This window comes from Notamacropus eugenii, chromosome 3, assembly GCF_028372415.1.
Source record: "Notamacropus eugenii isolate mMacEug1 chromosome 3, mMacEug1.pri_v2, whole genome shotgun sequence".
NCBI lineage: Eukaryota > Metazoa > Chordata > Mammalia > Diprotodontia > Macropodidae > Notamacropus > Notamacropus eugenii.
The window spans coordinates 49,908,992-49,936,212 of record NC_092874.1 but is presented as its reverse complement, the minus strand read 5'-3'; the positions used below and the strand labels follow the sequence as shown (position 1 = coordinate 49,936,212).

General features: G+C 37.8%; 1 protein-coding gene and 1 long non-coding RNA gene across 5 annotated transcripts in view; one reads left to right on the top strand and one right to left on the bottom strand.

The window, feature by feature from the left end:
• LOC140530919 (uncharacterized) overlaps positions 1–27,221 on the bottom strand; it is a 949,813-nt gene that overhangs the window by 510,134 nt on the left and 412,458 nt on the right. The window lies entirely within an intron of this gene.
• LOC140531015 (A-kinase anchor protein 9-like) overlaps positions 1–27,221 on the top strand; it is a 103,589-nt gene that overhangs the window by 8,068 nt on the left and 68,300 nt on the right. Inside the window, exons 3-6 of the mRNA XM_072650216.1 lie at positions 7,457–7,702; positions 17,652–17,696; positions 20,607–20,657; positions 20,993–21,163. Coding sequence (XP_072506317.1) covers positions 7,457–7,702; positions 17,652–17,696; positions 20,607–20,657; positions 20,993–21,163 — 513 coding nt within the window. The remainder of the gene's footprint in view (positions 1–7,456; positions 7,703–17,651; positions 17,697–20,606; positions 20,658–20,992; positions 21,164–27,221) is intronic.

Here is a 27,221-nt window from a genome sequence, read left to right as displayed (position 1 = left end):
AGTTGATAGTATTGTGTGTCTCATTAGAATATGAGCTCCGTGAAGGCAAGATCACTTAACTGTGGACTTCAGCTGCTCCGGCTTTTAGAGGCTGGATTGTACAGTGGATAGGTACTGGACTTGGAAGTCAGAGAGGCCTTAGTTCTAATCTCAACTATGATACTTTTGTCCATGGGCAAATTACTTAACCATTTTTGGTCTCATTGTACCCATGCATAAATTGGGGTGATAATAGAGACCAGGCTCAGAGGGTTGCAGTGGAACTTGAATGAGATGAATAGATTGCAAATTTTATATATTTTATATTTAGAAAGATCACTTTGATAGTTGAGTGGAGGGTGGACTGGAGTGTGAGGAGAGATGAGGCAGGGAGATGAACCAGAAGGCTGTTAACACTAATCTAGGCATGAAGTGGTAAAGGTTAGGACCCAGGGTGGTAGCAGTGTCAGAAGAAAGAGGAGAGTTTATATATAGAAAGAGACATTGTGAAGGTAGAATTGACAGGACTTACCTACAGATTGAATATGAGAAGGTGAAAGAGAAGTCACCGATGACACCTAGGTTGTGACACTGCCACTACCCTCTTCCTCCTCCTTTGCCTCTTCCATTCTTACCCCCCTTTTACTTCTTGGTGTTTCAGTGATAGATATTTCCAAAACAGGTCCATCCACTTCTCTTCTTATGTGACTCCATGTTGTCTTGACCTTGTATGGAGGCTTGAGGATCTCTGGATGCCGTGGTGTGTTCATTGATTGTCACTAGTTCTCAGTACATGACTCTGTTCATTGCTTTTAGGTTTGCCCGTTGTTACTTTTTTGGAGACTATGATGTTACACAAATCAAAGCTGTATATCACCAGAATGATATTAATGTCAAAAATGTAAGCCTTTTTTCCCCAGAGAATGGCTTAGAATCATTAAAAAAAATGTCACCCAGTTTCCCAAAAGCATTTTAGCCCAAGATCTGAATTTGAATCCTACCTCAGATACTTATTAGCAATTTTCTCATCCATGAAATGGGGATGATAATGGCAGTGCACTTACAGGATTGTTGTAAACATTAAAAGAAATAGTCAACCTAAGGTGTTCTGCCAACCTTAGGGTTGGCTTCTTGTTAAGACTGGCTTTGTTTAATTTCCTGGCTGTCTCACCAGGTTCCTGATGCCACCCTGGCTAGAAACCAAGACCTGGCCAACTTAATGCTTCTAAAAGGGGAACCTGTGGGCCATCCTTGCATTGTTAACTTCTTTTGCCTTCTGGATTAATTTGTAGTGAGAATGTTAAAAATGGTATTTTGTTCCTTCAGTTCCATTTGTTAGTCATCGAACAAAGATCTCACAACCTTTCAGTCACCCTTGAAACTTGACTGCCTCTCACTTCCCATACCAGTCAGTTCCTCAGTCTTGCGAGTTCTCCACAGAGTCTTTCTCATCAGTCTCCTTTCTACATAGGGAGCCACCACCCGTGTTCAGGTCCTCATAGTTTCTATCCTGGAGTATTTCAATAGCCTTCCCATCGGTCTTGTTGCCCCAAGTCCTTCCCCTCTCTAATCCATCATCTGCACAGACATCAGGGATGTTCCTGAAATGTAGGTCTAATTATTGTCCTTCCTCTATTTTAAAATACCTCACTATTGCCTCTACTATCAAATGTAAATTCTTCTGCTAGGTATTTAAAATTCTGTGTTACCTGGCTCCAACCCTCATTTCCAGACTTATTGTATATTATATCACTTGATACGTGCTACATTTTAGCCAAAATGGCCTCCTTGCTGTGGGAAATCCCATCTCCTATGTCTGTGCCTCTGCACTGGTTGAGCTGCCTCACTTGACCTTGTCAAATCCCTAACTTCTTCTGGACCTTATGCTCAAGTGCCATGTCCTACATGAAGCCTTTCCTGTTCCCTCAAACTGTTCCTCTCTTACCCTCCGCTCCAAAAGTACATTTACTTTATGAACATTTGGTATTTGTGTGCATTTTTCAAAAATGTGATTCTTAGCACCCTTGGCCCCCTTTCTATTGCTTTTGAAGCAGAAGTGGTATTAGGTAGGACTGGAACCATTTTATATTTTTCTTTGTTTTATTAATTGCTATGACTGAAGAATTAATCACCAAGTGGCTAGCTACTGGTGATGAACTTCTCTTTACTTCACTAGTTGGACCTTGTAAAGTAGACACATCTTGTTGCTGGGCCACTCAAATCCTTCTTTGTAGGGCCTGAAGGCTGCTACGGGCCTGCTGAGCCTGGTCTCTGCTTTCTTAGCCTTCAAGAACCTAGGATTACATGCTCAACTGAGTTAATCTGTCCTAATGTCCAAATGACCTTGAGAATATTTCTGAGTATGAACACAGACAAGTATCAATAATGTATTTATCCTTATTGTGAGGTTTTCTTGTTTCATTATTCTGAGGGCTCTGTTAAAGATATGCATAACTATCTTATGATAGTGCCACAGTTGGCTACTTTTTTGAGATTAAATATTGAATGGGCCAAATGGGTCAAATGAGGTTTAGACTAGTTCAGCAACATACAAGTGAGGTAACTGGTCTTGCACCTGTTCCTTTGAGCTACTTTTAGGATTTTTTTTTTGAAGTTTAGTGTGATTGATAAGAAGTGACATGTATTCTTCTACCTGACTGGCCCGCCTTCCATGAAAAGGTCTTTTCAGTTGACCAAAGGGGCAACTTTTTCTTGATCCTTTCAAAAGGGCCTCTTTTCCACTCCATGTATGTCCAAGGTGAATTTGTAGCCATTTGGTTCCACCTTCCTCTAACACTTGAAGTAAGCCCTTCTGATGCACTCTTTTAGGATGCAAAGAGGTCCTCTTATCTTTTCATTTCTCTTATATCTCCTCTCTTCTCTGAGGCTGCAGGGCAGGATTGTTCTTTAACCTGAGTCCCAGCTTCAGGGATAACCAAGAGGGAGGACAGAACCTGTAACTCCCAACAACTTGTGAGTCAGAGTGAGCAAGGCAAGACCTCACTAAACATATAATTATTTTAAAATTTGTATTCTGACTTAAATTTGGATTTATAACTGCACTGTCCTGAAAGAAAAGGTGGTCTGGATCAGAGGATAGTTTTTATAAGTTGTAAGCTCCTAGAAGCACTCTTGCCCTGTAACCTTTTTTTTTTCATTAGTTTGGCTCATCACTTCTTTCAGATTTCATGCTACTATCATTTTTCCTTTTTCACTGGGGTCCCCAAATCCCCAGGCCTCAGACAGCTAGAAAACTACAGGTTTCCTTCACCTTACTCAGTTCCATAGTAAGAACATGTCGACCTTTTAAGTATCTAAAGAGAATTTCCTGTGAAGCACTGCAGTCCATCTCATCTTCCTCTACCATTCTGTCCTCCCAGGTAGAAAAAGATCGGAATTCTCATAGCCTTCTTCCCAGAATATCTGCTTACTCTCCTAAGGCCCTTTCTGCTTAAAATTCTTTTTTGAGTTGGGCTTTTCCATTCATTCATTTCTGATTCTATGGCCATAGAATCAGTTGGGCATAGCTGCCCAGAATAAATGTGTGGAATCTGCTTGGCTAGTTCTTCATATGCTCAGAAATTATCCTTCTGTGCCAGTGCCTATGTCATGGGAAAGCCGGTGATACTAGCCCTCCATCCCCAAAATCCATAGTTTTCTTAGAAAGAAATGCTCTGCTTTGTCTAGGCTCCACATCAGTCTCCTCTCATTTCTTGCCCCTCTTGTCTGGGACTTCACATTCTCTGACTGCTGCCTAGCTTCCTTTGAGCCTTTGTAGGCCCTCTCCAGTGCCCCTCCCTTCTGTGGCCAGACTTTCTCTATCCTTGCCCTGGCACTGTGGTCTCTGACCAGACTTTGCCACTTTCTGCTCTTGTTTGGCACCCCCCCCCCCACTCCGCCTTGAGTTTCCATTCTCTCTCTCCAATATCTTCCCAAAGCTTGCTCACCTTCGTTCTCCTTTCCCCTGACTTGTCACTGCTGTCTACAAACATGCCTTAACTTTCATTTCACACTTCCCTTCCTTCCTTTCTTCCCCCACCCCTTTCAGTGTCAGGCTCCAAGAAAAAGGTATCTTCATTTTCTCCCTCTGCTTCTTCACTCCCTTTACTGAAACTGCCCTTTCAAAAAGTCACCAGTGGCAGTTTAACTTAAATCGGATGTCCTTTTTCAGTCCTCAACCTTCTGTACCTCTCTACAGCTACTGCTCTTCACAAAAAAAAATTTTTTAATGCAGTTTTAAAATTGACCTACCTTTTACTTGAGGGGTAGTGTGGCATAGTAGATAGGGCACTAGATTTAGGTACCCTAAAGGAAGAGGTCTTGAAGAAGAGTATTTCGAAAAGCCTTTGCTTTTGAGTCTGTGCTCTCCCCTTTTCTTACTCCTGTTCTTTATTAGCTCTGTCCTCTTGTGCAGTATTAATTTTTATTATTTTCTGTCCTTTCTTGTCCCCCAAGCTTTCCATTACTCTACTGTCATCCCCTCACTTTCTTGGACCTTGAAGCTAGTCTTATTTTTAGGCCTCAACTCCCTGTGGTTATGAGATTCTCCCAGGACACTACCATGGGGTAAACTTTAGAAACTGCATACCTAACGTATAGCAGCCACAAGGGTTGCAGGGATGGTGGGAGTAGCAGGATAGCTGCCCCTTGGAAACCTCTATGCCATCTTCCCATGATTTCTTCATTTGTAGATTTGATCTGTATACCTCCTGTGCTTTTATCCCAACCATTTATTTTTTTAAACATTGTTAAATAGCATGGGGCCAATCACAGATCCCTGGATGCTCTACTGTGGACCTTTTTCTAGGCTGATAGCCATTCAGCCAGTTGTGAAATCTGTCAGAGGTTCTTAACCTTTTTTGTATCTTGAGCCCCCTGACAGTCTGGTGAAACCTACATATCTTTTCAAAATAATGTTTTTAAATGCATACAAGAAAATACAAAGGATTACAAGAAAATCAATTACATTGAAATACACCATTCAAAATATTTACAAAACAAATTCTTTGACTCCAGATTAAGAACGCTTGGTGTAAATGTACTCTTATTTAGCTCATTTCTTTCCATTTTGTCTACAAGAAGGCATGAAAGATATCCAAGGTCTCACCTCAGAGATCATTCTTCTTGATATTTAGACAGAAATATCTCCATTCCCTCTTAAAGTATTCAGAGTTGAAATCTTAGAGACAGAAATTTTCTTGCTATGAGTCCCAATTTTGCCCAAAGCTAGTCAGACAAAGAAAACAAGTTTAAATTTGTAAAAGAAATTATTCTCAAGTAAAAAGGCTTCTATACTGGGATTTGTAAAACCTCATGATTAGTGTGCCTGAGCCCTAAAAGGTAAATCAGTCACAAAAAAAGATTGTCCATAAGGCAGGCTGAAGCCACACTTATGCTTTCATCTTACCTTCTAAGGTAAGTAATTCCCCTTTAACTATTTCATTTCTTTTCAAATGATGATGAAGTTCTTACAAGAAAAAGGTAACCTTTGCCACACTGAGTCAGACCTGTGTTCCAAATAGCCCCGGAATTTTGACAAAGGCATCATAGGCCATGTCCTGGAAGGTCATGATCATCTCATATGACATCATCTAATTTTCCAAGGACATGTCCTAAAAATCCAATTTCATCACTTCAGGGATCTGTAATTTTGTTGGTGATAAAACTCTCTCGTGGACACACATCAAATCCCCAGCCCCTGCTTTCCCTCTTCCTCTTCATATCTTAGGAGAAACTCTTTTGTGTTGCTGTGGGACAAAACTTGCTCTTCCTCCTGGTAACTTTGTGGTGGGCCCTTGGGGTCATGGGGCCATTCTTAAAGCATTTCCAGGTTGCTGAAAAACTTGAGGCCTTCAGAAATCCATGGTCACTGATATGCAAAGCTCAACATTTCTTCTAATTTTAGTATCCTCTTAAATAGTCATTTGCACTGAAGATGTTTCAACATAAAATTTTAAAATCCTTGATTTAAATATCTTCAGTTGCAGTCATTGTGTGAAAGTAAGGTATGCCTAGAGATGCTACAGCAGTACTTAACTGGAGAAGAACTGCAAAATTTATTTTTGTGAAGTCAGTTCCTACAGTTATATTATAATTTCAGCTGTGTTATCTCTGCTTCAGGTGACGTTTTCGTTGGTAATGCCTCCTCTAACATTTTCTCTTCGAGTTTTTGTGTCTGTGTGTAATAGTTAATGATCCACAGTTACATGTATCTGGGAAGTATGAAAGGAACTTTGCAGCTAAATCCCTTTATAAAGAGAATTGGTTCCTAAACTTGTTTCGTAAGTCATCTCTTCTGTGTCTTCAGTTTTCCTAAAGTGGGGCCTGGAGCTTGAGTTATATATAACCCTGTCCATTTATGTCCTTGTTACCACTCTTGAAACCCTGAGTTTAGTCATCATTTGAATACTTCACCCTCACAAGGGAATAAGATGGAATGGTTTCAATAACAAGTCATACTTTTCCCTGGCTCTCTTTTGGGGAGCTTAACAATTGGTGAAATGTTCTTTGTTAGTTAGCTGCTTTCTCTGGATTTCCCTCTTCCGGGGCTGTTCTTTCTCATTTTACCACTAGATCATCTTCTGCCTCCTGCTTGCTAAGCATGGGTATACCCCAAGGTATACTTATTATATCTACTAAGTCTTGTTGATGAATTGATTGGTCTTTAAAGCCTGCTTATGGTGTAACTTCTAGGCACCTTTTGCATTTTCCTTACATGATTCATTTTTGCCAAACTCATGTATGTACTTTTTCCCTGAACCTCTGCGACTCTGCTTTTGCACAGGCCTAGTCATACAATACTTGCTGATTCCTCTCTGATGCTTAGAATCCTTAACTTCCCCAAGGTATAGCTTAGGCACCACCTCCTACAAAAAGGAAGGTTTTCTTGATTCCTCGAATTTTAGCATTCTCTCCCTTCTCAAATTAGTTTGTATACATATTAAGCTTCTTGAGAACAGGGAATATTTTTCATTTTTTTCTTGGTGTCCTCCATCCCCATCCCATCTCCATGTGCCTTGGACATAGTAGATACCTAAGTGCTTGTCGAGTCGAATTATATATTGAATTATTTTAAAATGTAGTGTTGATTTTGTGCTTTGACTTAATAGATTTTAAAAGTATGCTTCCCAAAATTTTATCCTTGAGTGGGCCTACATTAAATTGCAACACTACATTACAACATATGCTTATTAAGCTCCTACTGTGTAGAGATCACTGTGCTAGTTATTGAGTGTAGTGTGAAATCTTTGACTGTCAAAAATTTATTATTTATTATTTCATTTTATTTGTAATTGGTTAAGCTTATGTTGAAATTCATTCAGAATATATATTTTTAATTTTGTAGCATTTTAATATCTTAATATCATTATTTTGATCCTTTAAGAAGTGAGTCAGAAGCTTTTATATGATAGAACTTATTGGCAATAAAATAGGAAATTTTCCAAATTAATTCTTTTTTTTTTTTTTTTTAATGTAGCTTGCCCAGTATCAGCTAAAGAAAGCTCGGGCTGAGGCACAGAATTCTTCCAAACAGCAGAAAGGGAAGAAAAAGCCATCAGCTAAAAAATGTGAAGAATCTTCACATACTTCTAGTATTGATCAGTCACAGAGTGATGAGTTGTACATGACTAGTTCTCAGAGAGGAGCATCAGTGACTCCTGATATAACGAGAACTTTACATACTGGAGAAATAATCAAACATGACCAGTCCTACACTATTGAAGTAAGTATCCAGATTGAAAAAGATTTTTGAATGAAACTTTTGTAATGATAACAACAGTAACATCCCTTATTCATTTTGGTACCATTTAATATTTTCTTTATTTCTTTAATTTCACAAGTGGTCATACTTAAAAATGAGTGTCCTTCTTTGTAAAATACAAACACACATTGGATTTTTTTTCTTTTCAACTTTTATTGATGTTTTTTGTTTTTATTACATAACATTCATTTTTCAGATAAGCTAAATACACAGATATTCTTTTGTTGAAAATAGCTACAAAACAACTAATGGTGGAAAATGAAGTTTTTTTCAAAAGTAGTTCAAGATCGTAAATATAATAGAAAACCAGTAAAGTTGTTTGCATCCATAAAGTTGCTTGTAGATTTTTTGTATTTTACCACAGGAGATGGATGGAGTTAGAAATAATTATTTCAATATGATAAAGTGTCCTGTATACTTTTTTAAAAGGAATAATAGTGTTTCTTTTGCTTGGAAAAGAAAGAAATGCAATTTTATAAGGTGGGAAGGGGAGTTTTTGAGGGCAGAAGATTCAGAGAATTCAAGTTCAAATTCTAGCTCTGTGAGCTAGGGTAAGTCACTTAACTTGTCTGAGCTTCCACTTTCTTATCTTTAAAATTAAGAGCTTAATAACCCTGATAATCTGTAAGGTCACTTTCACCTCTGAATTCCTTGCTTCTTTGATCCCGTTTGGATATTCATATTTCTTACGTAAGCAATACCTGTACTTTCTTTTAAAAATGTTTTGCTTTTTACTATGAAAAGTTATCAGCAAGCATTTAAATATGCAAATGAGAACAAAAAAGTTGATTATACACAAAGCCTTGAACTCCTGTTATATACATTGTTTTTTAAAGAGATATATTAAATTCATATATAAAATGATAACAAAATCATTCTGTGACTCTTTCTGAACTGTTTTTGGTCTTTTTCTGTGTTAATGTACTTTTCATCTGACTACTTTTGGGAAATGCCTCTGGTCCTCATTGAAACAGTCATCATAAAAATAAATGGCCCAATTCTGGTTGGTTCCCTTTTTATCTGCTTATTCAAGGACATTATAGGCTAGTGGTTACTTAGAATGGAAAGGAAGACACCTAAGTAGTTTTATACAGAGTTGGCATCATATTTTCCCATCTGGGTGTAGCATGAGGCTTGTTGTCAGGGTCATGTACCTACTACACTTACCTCAGCTGTGGACAAATAGTGTTTAGACCTGACGTCTTTTTCAAATTAGTCTGAGAGATACAAATTTATAACTCATTTATCTATATTAGATCCATTGGAGAAATTAAATTTCTTAAGTTGACGTTTTATTAACTTGATAAAATTGTAACATCTTTTTACATTTAAGTAGCAATTGAACTAATTTTGCAATAATTTGGATTGCTTAATAGCCTTAATAAGGTTTAAAAAAACAAAATTTAATAGCTAACTAATTAGCATTTTCATTAAATGAAATAGCATATCTCCTTTCACCCATTGTCATATTTTGAGTATGTTTGTAGGTGTAGCTACAAAAACTTGTGTGTGAGAAGAATTTTCCTTGTTCCACTTTTCAGTATCTGGAGCAAAGGCTCTCAAACTTTGTGTTGTCTCAGAGTGCTCTCTAGGCCAGAAGAAATACCCAGTACTTATTAAGTATTTGTATTGCGTATTAAGTACTTAGTTCCAAACAACTTCATAAGTATTCCTATCCTAACAACTTAGTAATAACTATTTGAAAAAATAATGCACATGAAGTGAAAAAAAAAGTTTTTTTATTTTGTTCTTAAATTACCATAGTTACTTCAAAGTGGGATGTGTATACTTTTTAGGCACAATTTCTTAAACATTGGAATTAGATTTAACACCACCATCCTCATTTCCTGTGGTGTTTGTGTCCATGTTTCCCTCAGAATTTTAAAATTTCACCGGGTTGCTATGGTGTCAGCAAAATTTGAGAATCAGGTATCTAGGGTGTTATCTTTGGAGGTAAAACAGAACACTAACGCTGACTTCTTCCAGGATGTATGGTATCAAAGGAGTTATATTTTCCTCCTGATTCAGAGGATAATCGGGGGAATTTTAGTCTGGAATGCAGAATACTGTAACAAGAAAAAAAAAGAGAGAGGGCACAGGGTGAGCTGAATATGAAGGGGTGATATCTAAAAAAGAAAATTCAGAGTTGCGAGGAATGTACTGGGAAAAAGAGAAAGGGAGAGCTACAGTATAGTAAATCATCTCACATAAAAGAGACAAGAAAGAACTTTTACAATGGAGGGAATGAGGGGGAAAGTGAGAGGGAATAAGTGAGCCTTACTTTCATCGGATTTGGCTTCAGGAAGGAATAATGTACATGCTCAGATGGGTATGGAAGTTTATCTTACCATATAGTAAAGTAGGGGGGAAGGAGAGAAGGGAGGGGTATAATAGAAGGGTTTGCAGACTAGGGAAAGTGAAAATCAGAAGCAAACACTTTGCTAGAGGGACAGGTGAAGGGAGAGAATAGAATAAATGGAGGGCAGGACAGGATAGAGGGAAATATAGTTAGTCTTTTACTACGTGACTGTCAGGGAAATGTTTTGTATGACTACACATATATAACCTTTATCGAATTGCTTACCTTCTCAATGAAGGTGGATAGGGATGAGAGATGGGAGAGAATGTAGAACTCAAATCTTTAAAAAGAGTGTTAAAAATTGTTTTTGCATGCAATTAGGAAATAAGATATATGGGCAATGGGGTATAGAAATTTATCTTGCCCTCCAGGAAAATAGAAGGGAAGGGGATAAAGGAGGAAGTGCTGAGAGAAGGGCGGGTAGATTGGAGGAGAGGGTAATCAGATTACATGCTGTCCTGGGGTTGGGGGAGGGTAGAGATGGAGAGAAAATTTGAAATTCAAAATTTTGTGGAAGTGAATGTTGACAAATGAAAATAATTTTTTTTTTAAAAACAGGATGCTTCTTTTAATCCTTAAGGAGTTTAAAAGTCCATTACTATATATATATATGCCAGCCTTCTTCACAAAAACCTCTTTATACTGACTAGCCCATCCTGCATATGACATTCCCATGTGTGCTTGCCATCGAAGTAAAACCCAATTCAAAGTGCCATTTTCACAATCTTGTGGTTGGTAGTACAAGTATTATTGTCTTCATTTTTACATACGAGGAAACTGAGGTTCTGAGACACAGAGCCAGAGGCTTGAACCAGTGATTTGAACCCTCAGTACTTTTATTCCAATACCAGTGATTTTTCCAATAGATTCTCCTTTGTCAAAGGACCGAATACCAGCCCCCAATGACAGTGTGCTAAGCCTCGATGTCAGTTCCAAAAAAAGAGTTAGAAAAAATATTTTTGAACAGTAGCATTGTAGTTGGAATAATTGTATCCTCCCAAGATGACTCCTTGAAGCCTCATTTGGAAATTTAAATTTATGCTAATTCAAAAATGAAATTGTTCTTTTATAATCCCACCTCATACATATTGATAGGAAAAGGTAACAGTTTAGTCAAGCAAGGTCTTGCAACTGAACACCCCTCCCCCCAAAAAAATCCAAGGTCTTTTTGAGGATATGGGATTTTTATGAAGGTACTGGGAATTTTCTCCTGAACAGTTTGAAGCTCTCCTGTTTCCTCCAGAAGGCCAGAGCCAGGGCCTTTTTACCTAGGCACCCTATAGAACCAGCATTTTACTGTCCTGCAGTTTTGTTGTAAAAAATGCATCAGCTGCTGCTCTTTTAGGTTTCTAGTATTATCTGCCAAGCCAAGGGATGGGATGTTGCTGCTTGGGAAAAAAAAAGATCGTCCAACCCCTTTAGGGTATTTATCAGGTCTCTAGTTTGTGCTTCTTTTAGAAACCTCCCCAGGGCAGAGTAAGAAGCTGAGACTTTGAGAGGTTTAGTCATTTACCCAGAGAACAGCCACAAGTCAGTCCTTCGAGGAAGCAGGTACTGGAGATACAGATCTGAGTTAAAAGAAAGACCATCCCTGCCCTCATTGAGGAGCTGCATAGCACCATACAAAAGGGAAGTGAAAAGTGAGGAGGGAGGGTGGGAATAATGGTGAGAGAGTCAGGAGCAGAACCAGAAAGGGAATGGAGGTGGGCTGGCCCAGGTCCTCTCCAATATGGAGATCCAGGGGGATAAGGAAACTGGCATGACCACATGGTGTTTCAGGAGAAGTAGAGCCCAGGTGCCCAGGGAAGTTCCAGAGAAAATCAGAAGCAGAGCTGGGAGTCATGTCTTTTTACTATTTGTTAGGAGAGGCTTGAAAACCCCAGGGTTATGTGTTCATTTGAATGTGGGGGACTCTTAAATGCATGTCTAAGTGTTCAAAGTATAAATGAAAAAGCACCAGGCTTAGAATTAGGAGATCTGAGTTCTAGTCTCAGCTCTGACCCTTGGTGGATAGGTAGCCTCTGCTTTTTTAAAAGAGGGATAATCCTGAGGGCATTGGACTAGAGGGTCTCTAAGGGCTCACCTATCTCTGCGTTTATGGTCCTGCGATTTTCCCACAGTTGTTTTGAGAGAAAAGTTAATGTTATGTTCTAAACTTTTAAAAACTCCAAGCAAATCAGAGGAGTTGTTATTATAGTTGCAGATACAGAACTGAAAAAATACTCCTTATTTCTGCTTTCTGGCAGCACACTGACAGGTTTTTGTTTTTTTTTTTTACATCTTTTTTTTTTTACATTTTTTAACATCTCTAAATTCTAAAGATCCCATGATAATATTTTCATATTACAAGTTCAAACTAAAGACCTTCAACCTATTTCTAGTGTCTCTTGGAGATTCACCAACACAATAAAAGCTTACTTAGGGGCAGCTAGGTGGTGCAATGGATAGAGCACCAGTGCAGGAGTCAAGAGGACCTGAGTTCAAATCTCACCTCAGGCACTTGACACTCACTAGGTGTGTGACCTTGGGCAAGTCACGTAACCCCAGTTGCCTCATCCTGGGTCATCTCCAGTCATCCTGATGAATATCTGGTCACTGGATTCAGATGGCTCTGGAGGAGAAGTGAGGCTGATGACCTGCCCAACCCTCCCTCATTCAAAACAAAGTCAAGTGCAAGTCATGTCATTATTTCTCTGATGACATGGTCTTCTTTGGCAACGAAGGACGAACACACACGCAAAAGCTTACTTACACTAACCAGTTTTAGACTAAATTTCCAAAGTGCATTTCTTCCCACAGTCTCATAAAGTAGGTTGTATTGTACAAAATGTTGTTATCTCCCTCTTTCAGATGAGGAAACTGAGGCTTATAGAGCTGAAGGTGCTTGCCCAGCTAATCAGTGGTAGAAGTGGGACTTACTTTTCCACCATACTTTGCTATGAAATTATTTTGAATAATAACTAATACTTAGGTGACACTTTTAGCTTTGCTAAGTACTACACATACATCTCATTTAATCCAGACTCTAGAATACTTTGAAAGAGATGTAGAATTAGCAGATGACTCTTGAAGGGCCAGAAATGATTTAGTCCTATCTGAGGGCTCGGTAGGTTGAGAGATATAGATAGTGTGTGGCAGAGCGCTTTCAGTAGATCATGGTTTGTGTTTCCTCTCCCCTTCTGTGATGTTTTGTAGGCTTCTCAACTTTTCTGCGTCCAAAACAGAACTTGTCTTTCCTTGCCCACCTCCACCTACCCCCTTTTTCTCTATAGGACACCACTCCCTTTCTAGTCACATGTATTTGAGACTTTAATTTCCCTTAATCAACAGGTATTTATTAAGCATGAACTATTGTGCCAAATGCTGGGGACATAAAGAAAAAGGAAAAATAATCAGTTCCTTCCAGGAACTAATATTCACACATCTAATTAGGGCAAAGTGTTTTCAGTTCTACCTTTCTAACTTTTTGTCTCACTGGTGCCTTAGTGAGGGATTAGCTCTAAAGTATAGAAACAAATAAGGATATCTATGATTGTGGAAGGAAGGAGAATCAGTCTGGATGCCCAGAAGACTCATCAGTCAAGTTCAGTTTTACGCTGAAGACTTCTCGATTATGTTCCTAATTTGAAACCAAGTTTTTGAGGTTTACGGCAACCCCTGCCCCTGCTGATCCTCATCCATGTTTCCCCCTTCTGGCTTATAGATTTCCTCCAATAAGAAGTATAAGAATAATAGCTAGCATGAATACAGCACTGTAAGGTTTGCCAAGTGCTTTATAAATATTATCCCACAACAGCCCTGGGAGATGAGGAAAATGAAGCAGACCAGAGGTTAAGTGACTTGCCAAGGGATTCAGCAGTCTTATCTACTGCTCCACCTAGCGCAGGTGAAGAAAATATAAGTATATTCTCTTAAAATCAGCACTCTCCCCATTCTTTTCCTTTTGAATAAGATGCGTGCTTCCAGAAAGTATTCTAGATCTAAGTCTTATCTCCCCTCACTGGCAATTATGAAGTCAAATTTACCTTCTGACATTGGGGTCACTAGTCAGTTTTGCTTGTCACCCACACTTTGTATGCCATTGTGTACTTGTTGCAGCTTTTGGAGCTATCAATTTTATTTCTGGCTTCTTTCTTACACCTTGGCTGTTGTGAATGTGTAGGTGCCACTACTGTTGTTCCATTCTGTGTCAAGCTTGACTTTCCCTTTCCCTTCTCGTTTTAAACACTCACCTTAAAAACAGCCGTGACACTGTGGATAGTGTTGGATGTGGATGAAGTCTGGAAGACCTAAGTTCAAATTCTGCCCCAAACAAGCCACTTAATCTTATTTACCTCAGTTTGTCTATGTATGTAAAAAGGAGATGATAATAGAGTGTTTTGAGAATAAAACTGATGTTATATAATGCCTTACAATTATTTTCCAGTTTTATTCTGAAAAACTAGAAAATAATTGTAAGGCATTATATAACATCAGTTTTATTAGTATGCCCTTTGGATTACATTTGTCCAGCTACTGGCAAATCTATTCTTTTTAGCCATTATTATGCATACTGCTTCACTGTCCAGGTGCCATTTTTATTATGTAAGCTGTGGCCCATAAATTCAAATTCATTTATTGGATGCCAACTAAAGCTCTTGCCTTTGATGAATAGCATTTATGAAATTACCACCCATACTGCAGAGTCTTTCATTTGTGCAGGACTTTCAAACTTTAGTAATTCTTTATAGATTCCTTCTGAAAGTATCACTTATATTTAGATGAATCCCAGAAGTGCTTAGTTGTTCAATCATTTAGTCATGTCCAACTTTTTGTGACCCCCATATAAGGCTTTTGTGGCAAAGGTACCGGAGTGGTTAGCCATTTCCTTCTCCAGTAGATTAAGACACATAGAGGTTAAGTGACTTGCCCAGGGTCACTCAGCCAGTGAGTATCTGAGGCCAGATTTTAACTTAGGGTTTCCTGACTCCAGCCCCAGTGCTCTATCCACTGAACTACCTAGCTGCCTCCATAAAATGTGTATTTTGTCTATATGTATACGTATGAACATAAACTTGATGTGCCTATGTGATAGACATGCATGTATGTGTCTATATGCATATACATGTGTATTTGTTCAGTTGTTTTCAGTCATAGCCCACTCTTAGTGACCTCACTTAGGGTTTTCTTGGTAAAGATCCTAGAGTGGTTCGCCATTTCCTTGTCTAGCTCATTTTACAGATGAGAAACTGAGGCAAACACAGGGTTAAGTGACTTTCCCAGGGTCACTTAGCTAGGAAGTGCCTGAGATTGGATTTGAAGCCAGGATGAGCAGTGTTTCTGACTCCAGGCCCCATGCTCTATCCACTGCACCACCAAGCTTCCCTATACTGAAGTGGTAGTGGTAGTCGTTCAAGTTAGGCTCGACAAGTTTTAAATTGTTGTAAGTTACATCCTGTATACTTGCCTGTCTCCGTATCAGTCAGTCAGTCAATGATTCATCAAGTATTTATTAAATGCCTACAGCGTGCTTGGTGCTTGGAACAGAAATAGAAAGAATGAAGCAATCTCTACTCTTAAGGAGCTTATATTCTGACGGGGAGACAACAAGAATATGTACAAACATTTAGAATAAACGTAAGGAAAATGAATGCAAGTTAGTTAAATACAAAGTAATTTGAGAAGACAGCGGTTGGAGAGATCAAAAAAGGCTTCCTGCAGAAGATGCTGCTTTATATGTGTGTTAAAGAAATGAAGGGATTCTCTTAGGCCACAGTGAGGAGGGACAATGCATCGTAGGCCTGTGGGAGTGCCAGGGCCCAGGCTGCAAGACAAGAATCAGCAGCGTAAAGAAGGTTCTGGGAGACCAGAGAGACAGGCGGGGCCAGTTAAAAAGAAAGGAGCTTTAAAAGCTAAACAGAGCTCTTCCATATTATCTGACAGGCAAAAACCAATGAATCTAGGTGAAAAGTAGTGAGTGCCTGAATTAAGATGGAGGCTGTGTGAGTCTTGCGAAAGGGTTGTATACTAAGATGTGTAACTAGAAACAGATATATTTGGCCACTGATAGGAAATGTGGGGTAGGAGAGATTAAGGAGTCAAGTATAGTGCCAAAGTTACAAACCTGGAAGGCTAGAAAGGCGGTGAGCACACTTGTAGGAGGAATGAGTCTCCACCACTCCTCTCTCTTCTTTCACTCACCCTGGTTGTTTTCCTGGAGGCTTCTATGGCTCTGCAAGTTATTTTGTTTCAGGGGGAAATAGATGAAATACTGTTCTGGGAGCAACTGATGCCTGATAATAACAAAGTGGTAGGAAAACGTGAAGTTTCTGGGCATCTGCGTGGAGAAGAGCAGCGTCTGGGATCGCCCCAAGGAGGGAGCAAGGGAGATGGGGACTGAGAAACTGGCTGCAGAGCAGGGCGAGGGAGAGCTACAGGAGGGGGGAGCAGGGAGCCATGCAGTGACGGGAAGGAATGGAGGTGCCGGGAGGAGCCCCGGGCAGAAGTGGACCTGGGGATTTGGGTGGTAGGGTGCCTTAGCTCGGGCACTCTCAGCACTGGGAATGGAAAGATGAACAATGAGACACCACCAAGTGCAGACAAGGGCTGCAAGTTTTAGCAACCGTCAGTTCCTTCTTTGGGGATGGATACCATTTTTCATCATAAGACCTTTCTAGGTGTCTTGGATCATTGTATTACTGAGAATAGCAAAGTCCTTCACAGCTGATCATCTTAGAATATTACTATTACTTTGTACACTGTACGTTTCATTTTGCATCAGCTCGTGGAAGTCCAGGTTTTTCTCATAGCACAGGCAGGATAAATATTTTAATAGACTAAGATGAAGGGCATTTTATAAATGTTTGTTGAATGAATAAACCATCTTTTTTAAAAAAATTAGCTCATTTCAAAATTCCCTTCAACTCTAAATTTCTGTAGTTCTTCCTGTCAAAGTAGTGAGACTTCTGTGAAAGCAGCTTTCTAAGTTTCCTTTAGGTAAAGATCAATAGAATGTGATTTATTTTTTAATCTATACAATGTACACTAATCCTTTGTTCAATTGGATGGTATAGAACACTGTCCTAGGCATTGTAAATGGAAGTAATCTATGGTATTATATATTTAATAAAAGCCTTTTTGTTATTAAGTCATTTCAGTCACATCCAGCTCTTCACGCTCCCGTTTTGGGTTTTCCTGGCAGAAGTGCTGGAGGGGTTTGCCATTTCCTTCTCCAGCTCGTTTTACAGCTGAGGAAATGGAGGCAAACATATTGAGTGACTTGTCCAGGATCATGCAGCTAGTATGTGTCTGAGGCCAGGTTTGAATTCAGGAAGATGACTCTTCCAGACTCCAGGTCAAGGCCTCTAGCCTAGCTGCCCTTCGTGAAAATACCTCATGATAAGTCTCGAACATCTCACCATGTTGAAAGACATTCATAATTTTCAGATCAGGTTATGAGAATTTAAAACACTTGACTTGTTTTTAGAGATTTTTAAACTTTCTACGTGTTAATTATAGTAAAGTATAAAAATAGTAAACACATTATAACATTTTTGTTTTTTTTAATTTTAGATGGAAAGTGAAATTTCAGCTACTACGGATGATTATAGATCAGAGGTAAGATTAAATGATCTTGGTGTTTCAGATATCAAAGAGTTGAACTAAGAGTTTTAAATATTTCTAGTGGCTCAAACCCTTCCCCCACTTTATTTTTAAAGTATATCATAAGATGATAAATTTAAAAAAACATTTTAAATTATTTTATCTTCTGGTCTCTCTTGAAATTGTTAAAGTAGTAAATCTATTTGACTCGTTTCAGTCTTATTCACTTAGACCTTCCATTATTGTTTCTGTATTTTCCATTTATGTGGTTGTGTGTGTATGTATGTACGTACCAACATGTATGTATACACACGTCTACATATACACATATATATCTCCTATTATTGTATTCCTAGCATAAGTGACAACTGAAAGATTGCTACATGTACGTGAAGTAGAATATGCTCTGTAATTCTCTCTTAATATTTAATGTCTGCTTGAATTCTTGTTAATTATGTTAATTTTTTATTTTGAAAAAGTGTTGAGATATGGTTACTCTTTTTAGATAGTAAAGCTGATCTAGAAATTGCATAATTGTAAGAAATATCTTGTTTCTACATCAGTGACATGTAAACATACATCATTTTGTGATTTCATTTACATTTCTTTGATTTTATTATTTTCTTTGGCCCAGAGACATAGAAAATAGTATTTTTTATCTGAATGGTTCAGCCCTTCAATTTAGATCCATTGACCTAAACACTTAAGAATATTCATTTCCTTCGGTGTTTAATTAAAAAAGCATCATGGTGTTACTTTGGGAAGAAAAATCAACCACTTTAAATTAATTGTAGGCTGTAAGGGGAATGAAAATTTAAGTTTTTAAGAATTTTGTTTGTATAGAAGCATTTATTTAGTATTTGAGCTGAGATATGAAATGATGAGAACATGATTAAAAAGTGCTAATTTTTTTTTTTTGCTTAAAAAATACTTATAGAAAGGGAAGTTAGTACTGGAAAATCTGGATATTTATTTGCACATTTGTCCTTGATTTGCATACTGTAGGACCAGTGAAGTGCTGCTAAAAATTTATCATCATCCTAACAGAGAGAAGAGTTAAACAAAACCCCTCAAGACAAATTTGAATTTTTAAATGCATAAACAAAAAATGTAGTAATGGGGACTTTATAGATTTGGTATGAAAAAATATCTTGGTCCTCTTACTAACAACTTGTGAGGCAATCTTTATCTTGGCTCCTTTGAGAAATTTTCTGCATTCTTATTGTGTACAGAAAACATGCTACAGAAAATGATAACAGTATTTTAAATCATTTGGTGTTGCTTGAAGTGAATGAAAACAGAAGTTTAAGGAATTTTTATGACCTTGATCTCAACAAAAAGAAGTAGGGATCAGCTCCATCTGAGAGTGATAAGAAAGAAAGGTTGAGCTAGAGAAAGGGACAAGGTTTGGGAAGGATAATATGGAGTTAATAAAATAAGAGATATAAGAATTCCTCTTAGCAATGAAGACCTATCTATAATTAGATAGTAGGGAGGCCCCTTGAAATTCTTAAGCAGACAAGTATCATAGTGTGAAATTACATCCTTGGATAACAAATCTTATTTCTTTTGGTATTTTGAAGTTAATCATTTTTTGCCTGCATAAATGAACCTCATTTGGAACTTCTTTGAGATTCAGCCAAACCGCATTAAGTCCACCTCTGCCAGATCAGGTCATTGTTGCTCACTGCCCAAGTTAGAGCAGCAGAAACACCTAATGTGATCTTTTCAGACAAAATCCTTTTTATCATTGTGGTCATGACAAGCACCCACAAACACAAGGATTTCTCTACGAAGGGGACTTCATGTAAATCTATGACTGTCTACTATGGACTGCTTGGGTGTTTTTCCTGTGCTTCAGATTTAAGATGAAAGTCCAACACTGCCCTCCGTATCTGCATTGCCCTTCGGTTCTCTTCTGTTTATTTTTTAAATTATTCATCCACCTTTTTTTCTTTTCTTTTTCTTCTTTTAGAGATCACTATCACCACCTCTCCAAAATGCCCCAGCAAAAAAGCTGCCTTCCTCCCTTATAATAAGAAAAGTGTAGTCACACAAAGCAGATCCACACATTGATCACGTGGCACTCTTTTAAAAGCTAGAAATAGCTGTTCTGTCCATCAGTCCCCACCCCAGATTTTTCTGCCCTGTTCTCATCCTTTTCTTTCCATGTGTCCTCATGTTTTCCCCCAAACTCTTCCTTCCTAACTTTCCTAGTTCTGTTGAATAGTGCCACTCCATCCTTCTATTGGCTCATGTTTCTACTCTTGGGAAGAGCTGTAGTGGCTCCTGTTGAAGAACACTGGAGATTAGCCTGTGTTGACCTGCAAAAGGGCAGAAATAAGGAAAAAAACAGTCATGTGGAGATGGATGTTCTTAATAGATTGGGCAGGGGTGAAGATTGGTAGGGCAAGTGGGGGTGGGGAGAGAGGCAGGATTGGCAGGATGTTCCAAGCCTTGTCTTTAGTAATTTTATGTAAGCTTCCATCTTAACATCATTTTCATCTTCCTACCAGCCTCCTGAATATTTGTATTAATGTTGTACTATTAACCTAACACTAGTAAGCCATTGGATTGGAAATGGGATGTGGCATGAATGTACCTTAAATATAGCAATTGAAAAGAAAAATTTTGATGAGATGTTTCATAAGAACTGAACTAGTTTCACACAATTTTGTTAAGACAACTTAACTATTTTTGTCACAATTGAAATATTTTATCCTTCTGAAATGGAAAGTGTACTTATTTTGAATTGCAGTTCATTATCATATCCTTATCATGCATCTGTAAAAATTTAGTCTGAATTGAATAAATTACTAATGAAGCATTTTTTGTCACAAGTTTTCTAGAGAAAAAATATATTTCTATTAGCTATAGATTGTTTTCTTTAAGTTCATGACATATTAAGAAATTGTTCTTATACAGGTAAATGGTTGCAGTTTGGTGCAAGCAGATATTCCTACCAATTTATTAATGGTACAGTATTACCAGTTATTTAATAATAATAACAATGTTTAATACTAAGAGCACTTGTCTACTAGCTTACTAATCAGTCTTTTCTTCTTTATGTGGTGCTATCTTTGTGATGTATACATGCCTTTAACCTCATACAAGACATTTGTTTTTTGTTAAAAAGCTTAACATTAACAGAATTTTCAACTATTCTTTATGTCAGAACTTGCAAAGTTCAAATTACATTAACCACACAGCAGGTCAATAAGCTCTTAGATGATATGGAAATCAGAATTTGAATAAGTTCCTCTTGAGGAATGCTTTAAGTACTGATTTTTAAGGAACTTGAATTGATTTAGGAAGAAGAATTTGGAGTTGGTGAGTCTTACTCGGAGCAAGGAACACAGTTTCCTTCGAAACGACTAGAGATGATGGAGAATGAATTGGCTGGGAAACAGCAAGAGATTGAAGAGCTAAACAGAGAACTTGAGGAAATGAGGGCAGCATATGGCACGGAAGGATTCCAACAGGTGTGCTTACCTTATGTTGCTTTCTGTTTATCTCTTATCAAACGGAAACCCTGATATCAATTAGGAGTGCATGACCATTATTTAGAGATGGTTTTAAACAGGAATGTTAAAGTTATAGTTGTCCTAATATAAATTGGACTCCTGACACATTTCATTCATATTCCATGGTCACAATTTTCAGTCCTTGTACATTGTGTGGATAATATTCGGAAAATAAATCTTAGAGTCATTTGTTGGAGGTTTTTAAAGTATATAATAGGAAAACCTTATTCATCAAGCTTTCCTGGTATCAGCCTGCGCAGAGAATGAATTCTTGCTATGCCTGACCAGATTCGCTGCAGACCATAGGCTGCAGATATACAGTGGAACTTGGAGAATATGAAAATGTATCATTTGCTTCTTGATTTAAAAGAGACCTGTCTTTTGAACATGTTGAGATTTTGGTACCATTGACATTTGTATTATTATAATATCTGTCTGTTTCTCATTCCATTTAAAATTTATTGGTCTTTATTTTTCTTAATTGCTTTGTATTTCATATTTCTGCATTTAAGTTTTACAAAAATTCCCTTTTTTCATTTATTTGCAGTAATTTCTAAAGAACCTTTAGTAGTTTAAGCAGTATTTAGTTGAATTCTTTATTGCTGTGTTTTCGATTGCTATTCAATAGGTTAATTTCAGGAGGTTAATTTTTTGGTAACTGAATTAAAGATTAGTTATAATTTTTTGTTATTTAGTCTTTCTCAGTTGTGTCTGACTCTTCATGACCCCATTTGGTGTTTTCTTAGCAAAGATACTAGAGTGGTTTTGCCATTTCCTTCTTTATCTCATTTTACAGATGAGGAAACTGAGGCAAACTTGCTCAGGGTCACACAGCTAGTAAGTGTTTGAGGTTGGATTTGACCTGAGGAAGAGGCATCTTCCTGACCCTAAGCCTGGGGCTCCATCCATTGGACTACCTAGAGGCCCCAGTTATAATAATAACAGCCATAAATTTGTATGGTGCTTCATGATTTACCTAGTTCTTTTTAAGAATTTTTCAAGTTCTTAAAGTTCTTTTAAAAGAACTGTTTACATATGTTATTCTTGTAATAACTCTAGGAGGTAGATCGAGCAGATGATACTATCCACGTTTAACCAATGAATAAGCTGAGGCTCAGAGCTCAACCCCAAGGTCACACAGCTAGTAAAAGACAGAAGTGAGCCTGGATACCGGCTTTTCTGTCTTCATGTCTTTCACTGTATTTCATGTGTCATCCTGTAATAACAGTGTTGGACACTGTTTTATGGCAGTCCACATAGACAATTGTGACTTTAAAGCACTGCGGTTGCATAGTTGGCGTGAGTTCTTATGGGGGCTCTCAAGTGTATTGGGTGACCACTGATGACAGGCCTGTTCTCCTTAGGATACAATGAAAAAGAGAAAAAAATCACTGTAGTTAGAGTGACATTTCTGGTGATTACAACTGCTGACAGAAGAAAGCACTCCTACATGTTCCTTAGTAGGTATTCATAGAGACAAGAATAAGGGTATGTCAGTAATATTCTGTTTACTTGATGTCTTCAAAATGAACATGAGGGAAGGTGGAATTTTCTTTTTCCTAGTGGATAGTTAACATGTCTTCATATTCTGTCAAACTAGGAAATCAAAATACTTTTCAGTTAAACTAGTGAGTCAGAAAATCTAAAGTACCAACTTAGAACAAGGGTAGAAGAAATTGATTTGACTGATCTAATAGGAATACATCCATCTGCTATTTAAAAAAAATAACATCTACCCTCTCTGTTAAGACCATCAAGAAGGTAGAACATTCCAGAAAAGCTCCTGTGGCAATGAAGTCCAATGCTGAACAGTTTTCACTGAAAACACTTCATGAGTATACGGAATGGTTTTACTAGTTTTGTATTTTTATTTTCCCAGAAGTATGGGAATATGTCAAAACAAAGAATTTAGTGACCACATGTTTGCACCCTGCTTGCGTAATATTATTGCACTAGCAAAAATATTACCCATTTTTGGGAAAGAGGAATACAGGCTTTTGCTTTTGGATGATTTGTAACATGTTTTATATCATTGAATATTTTGAAGATTCTAAATTTATGTGAAAGAATTTTGCTATGAAATTGATTATGAAATTCTTTTGAAGGGTACCTCAATTAAATCATGTGTCTATTTCCTCCATATTTAGGAAGAAATAGCAAAATTCTGTATTTTCTCCATAAATATTCAGGAATAATTCCTCTTTTACTATAAAGTCTCTTGGTAGGGGATTCTCATTTCCTCTATGATTTTGTTTTTCTCCCTGGACCAGAAATCCTAGAACCCAGTGTTTCAATTAACTTTACCAGGAAAATCACTTTAAAAATCATTCAGCTTTATGACTAACATTACTGTCATCCATCTTTTATGGCTAACCAAGTATATGTCTGGAATAAAAGATTTATTCCTTTAATAAATATTATGAGTAAAACAGTGCTTTCCTTTGAAAGCTCCATTTGGTATGTCTGTGGCATACATAGGTAAGAAATTTTGTGTAAAATAATAGTTACTTTCCTTAGAAAAAATGCAAAGCAAAAGTTTATTTGGGAAAACACAAATTCAGAATTACAGATTTTAATATTCTTGCCTATTGAAGTTGTTCAGAATAATTGAGTGATTTTATTGTCAAGATGAAAAATAATGATAGTAACAATGCAAATATTATAACTCAAAAATAAAATGTAACAAGTACTCTGTGTGTTATTGGCGTTTAGAGATATTGGTGATGTCCTTGTCAAGGAAGACAATGAAGACATTATATATCAGTCTATATTCTCATGATCACATGGATATGAGTATTCCTACCGTTGTTATCAGTAACGGTCCATTCACACCTTGTCATCCTTTGCAATAATTGTTTGAGCTCATGCATAATTTTTACCTAGAGTTAGACTAGAAGCACTGAGCATTCCTGACCAGAAGCATATAATGGTCAGACACACTGTACTTTAGGAACATCAGTTTAGCAGCGATGCAGCTTGGGCAAGGCCAGAGGCAAGGACACCAATTAGGAGGCAATCCGGTAACATAGGGAGAGGGCATGAGGACCTGAACTAGGGTGATGGCCATGGGAATATTTGTATCTCATATAACTATAGCATTTGCTATGATATATGATATATATATATACAGATATTATATAAAAGCATGTATTGAACTACATGCTGATTGATTTAATGAAGAACACGACAGATCTGAGAGAGGGTTGAGGGTTAGAACTAGCGATTTTTGACAACTGTTTGACTGTAGGGATGAGGGAATGGGAAGAAGCTAGTCTAATGGAGTGAAGATATTTACTATGTTACTGTTATTTTAGGAAACTTTGATTTCTCAAGTATAGGCATTCCTTCTGGTCAACAAAGGAATTGCAACCCTTCCATAATTTATTTAGATGTCTTCAGGAGTTTCCGTGGCTCCCAAGTTCGTCATCCTAAAATTAATCTGATCATGAGTTGCTTTCATTTAGCTAATTGGGTACTAGAATGACGTACACACTTTTGTTAATGTAGCCTAAAATTATATTCCCTTTTGTTTTGATCGACTATGCAATGTTGCTGGTTCATTGATCTCTAAAGTTCACTAAAACACAGAGACCATTTCTCCAGGAACTGTGTGTAGATTCATCTCCCTCAGCATGCACTTGTACTTTTGTTTTTTAACCTAAATTCAGCACCTTATGTCTGTGTGTTTTATTTTATCTTATGGTTCCAGTCTGTTGAGATCTTTTGTGTTCCCAGTTCTGTCATGCAGGAGATTATCTGTCCCAGTTTTGTTTCACTATATATTTGATAAAATTCTTCATCTGAACTGTCAGTAAATTTTTTTTAACAGAACAGGGTCAAGGATAGAGTATCTAGTGGACAGAGCGGGTAGATATTTCCCTACAAATTGATATCATTATTTTAATCACCACCCCTGAATGTTCAGCCAGTTTTGAATTCACTTCATTGTATTATCAGGTCGTTAGGTGGCGCAGTGGATTGAGTCCTGAGTCTGGAGTCAGGAAGAATCATCTTCCTGAGTCCAAATGTTAGACACTTAGTAACTGTGTGACCCTGGGCAAGTCACTGAACCCTGTTGGCTTTAGTTTCCTCATCTGTAAAATGAGGTGAAGAAATGGCAAGCCACTCTAGTATCTCTTCTAAGAATATCCCACAGGGGGCCATGAAGAACAATTGTAATATTATCATTTATTTTCCCTACTTATCCACCTTATCCACAAAGATCTCTCTAAAAGACAGAATCCACTATTTCCAAATCTCAAATAAATTGTAGGCATGTCTTTGACATCTTGAACCCACCATGTTTAGTATATAGACTAAATTTGTTACTATAGCATAAGGGAATAATATCTGTGACCATTTCAAGATGTAGCACTAGGCTCTAACTAAAAAATATGCCTTAGATATGGAGATAACACCTACTTCTTAAAATTATGGAAACTCTTTCATGTGTCCATGAAAATGCAGTAAGTACAAGTGGGTTCAGGTTGTCAAATAGATTCTTTAATGATACATAGATCATAGATAGTTCTAAATGCTGCTGACAAGTCAGAAGACTAGTAGAAACTGTAAAGATTTTCTAGAGATTGAAAAAAAAATGAGAAAAAGGCTTGTTTCAGTTTGGGTTCACTGCTTAAATTAAAGTTATGTTCTTAGGTTATACAACTTCACATTTCACCATTATGATGACAAACAAGCAAATGACCAGAAAGCAGGAGGTGTTATGGCATTGTGGATGAGCACTGGACCTATTTTGTCATCCCGGGCACGTGTCTTAGCTGCTTTGAGCCTCAGTTACCTTATCTGTTAAATGGCAAGCGAGTGACAACACTTATTTTATAGATCATCTTTGTAAAATATCTCCAAAGTGTTATATGAATGTGAGCTATTTTTTCCCACAAGAGAGCAAATTTTAGGGCCCATTCTAGGCAGTTCCTATTCGTTCCTTTGTCACAAACCATCTCTTTCTACAGTTATGTCTTTGGCTTTTCACAATAACTTATTCACAGTGGGAACCCTGAGTCATCAAGAAAAAAGGTCACTTAAATTCAGCATCCTCCATTTAAGAAGACAGCAAAGTATATCAAAACTTCCCCTGATTGTACTAGCTGGTCCACCTGTTTCTCTTGCTCCTTTTCGCTGCCAGACTTTCTGAAAAAGTTGTTTGTACCTGGGACTCCCCTGAGGCCCTTCGAGTCTGGCTTCCCCACCATTGACCATGGGGACCTCATTGGACCTTCTTGTCTTCCCACCCTCTCTGTGCCGCTGCCCCTCCCACTTCCTCCTCAGTGTGTGTCTGGGCAGTGTGTAGTCAGCTGTCCTGATCGCTTGCCTTCTCTATCTGCCCCTGGTGACTGATTTACTTAGATGCTTCACCATACTTCTCACTATGGGCTCTTGGCTGTCCTTCCGGGAAAATAGCTTCTTATTAGACAAAGTCTCTGGACCTGCCTTGCTCCACCTTTTCCCCTGCCATGTTCTTTTGAAGTCAGATAGGTGAAAGCTTCTAGAGCCATGCAGTCCTGAGGTCCATTCCACTGAAGCTCAGTAGTGACAACTATGAGATCAGATTTCCTTCCTTGAACTAGCAGCTAGCTAGACTTTACTTTTCTGTTTTTCTGGGTGGGAGTATTAGGAGAAACTTATCAGAGGAAGCTATGCAGAATGACCACCCACTTAGGGTTTCAGGCTCTTTACAAACCAAAAATGCAACCCAAGTCAGCGAGGGAAGAGAAGAGGTCAAGATTTCTATAATGGCTACTCTGTGCTAACCACTTTACAAATATTATCTCATTGGAGGCTCACAACAACCCTCTGAGATGGATACTGCCATTATCCCCATTTCACAGTTAAGAAAATTGAGGCAAACAGATGAAATAACTTTTGTTACACAACTAGTAGTATCTGAGGTCAAATTTGAATTCAAGGCTTCCCAATTCCAGACCCAGTGTTCTATACATTGTACCACCTAGTGGCAGCTAGAAGTAAACGTTCTTAACACTCCGTTAGGAGACTC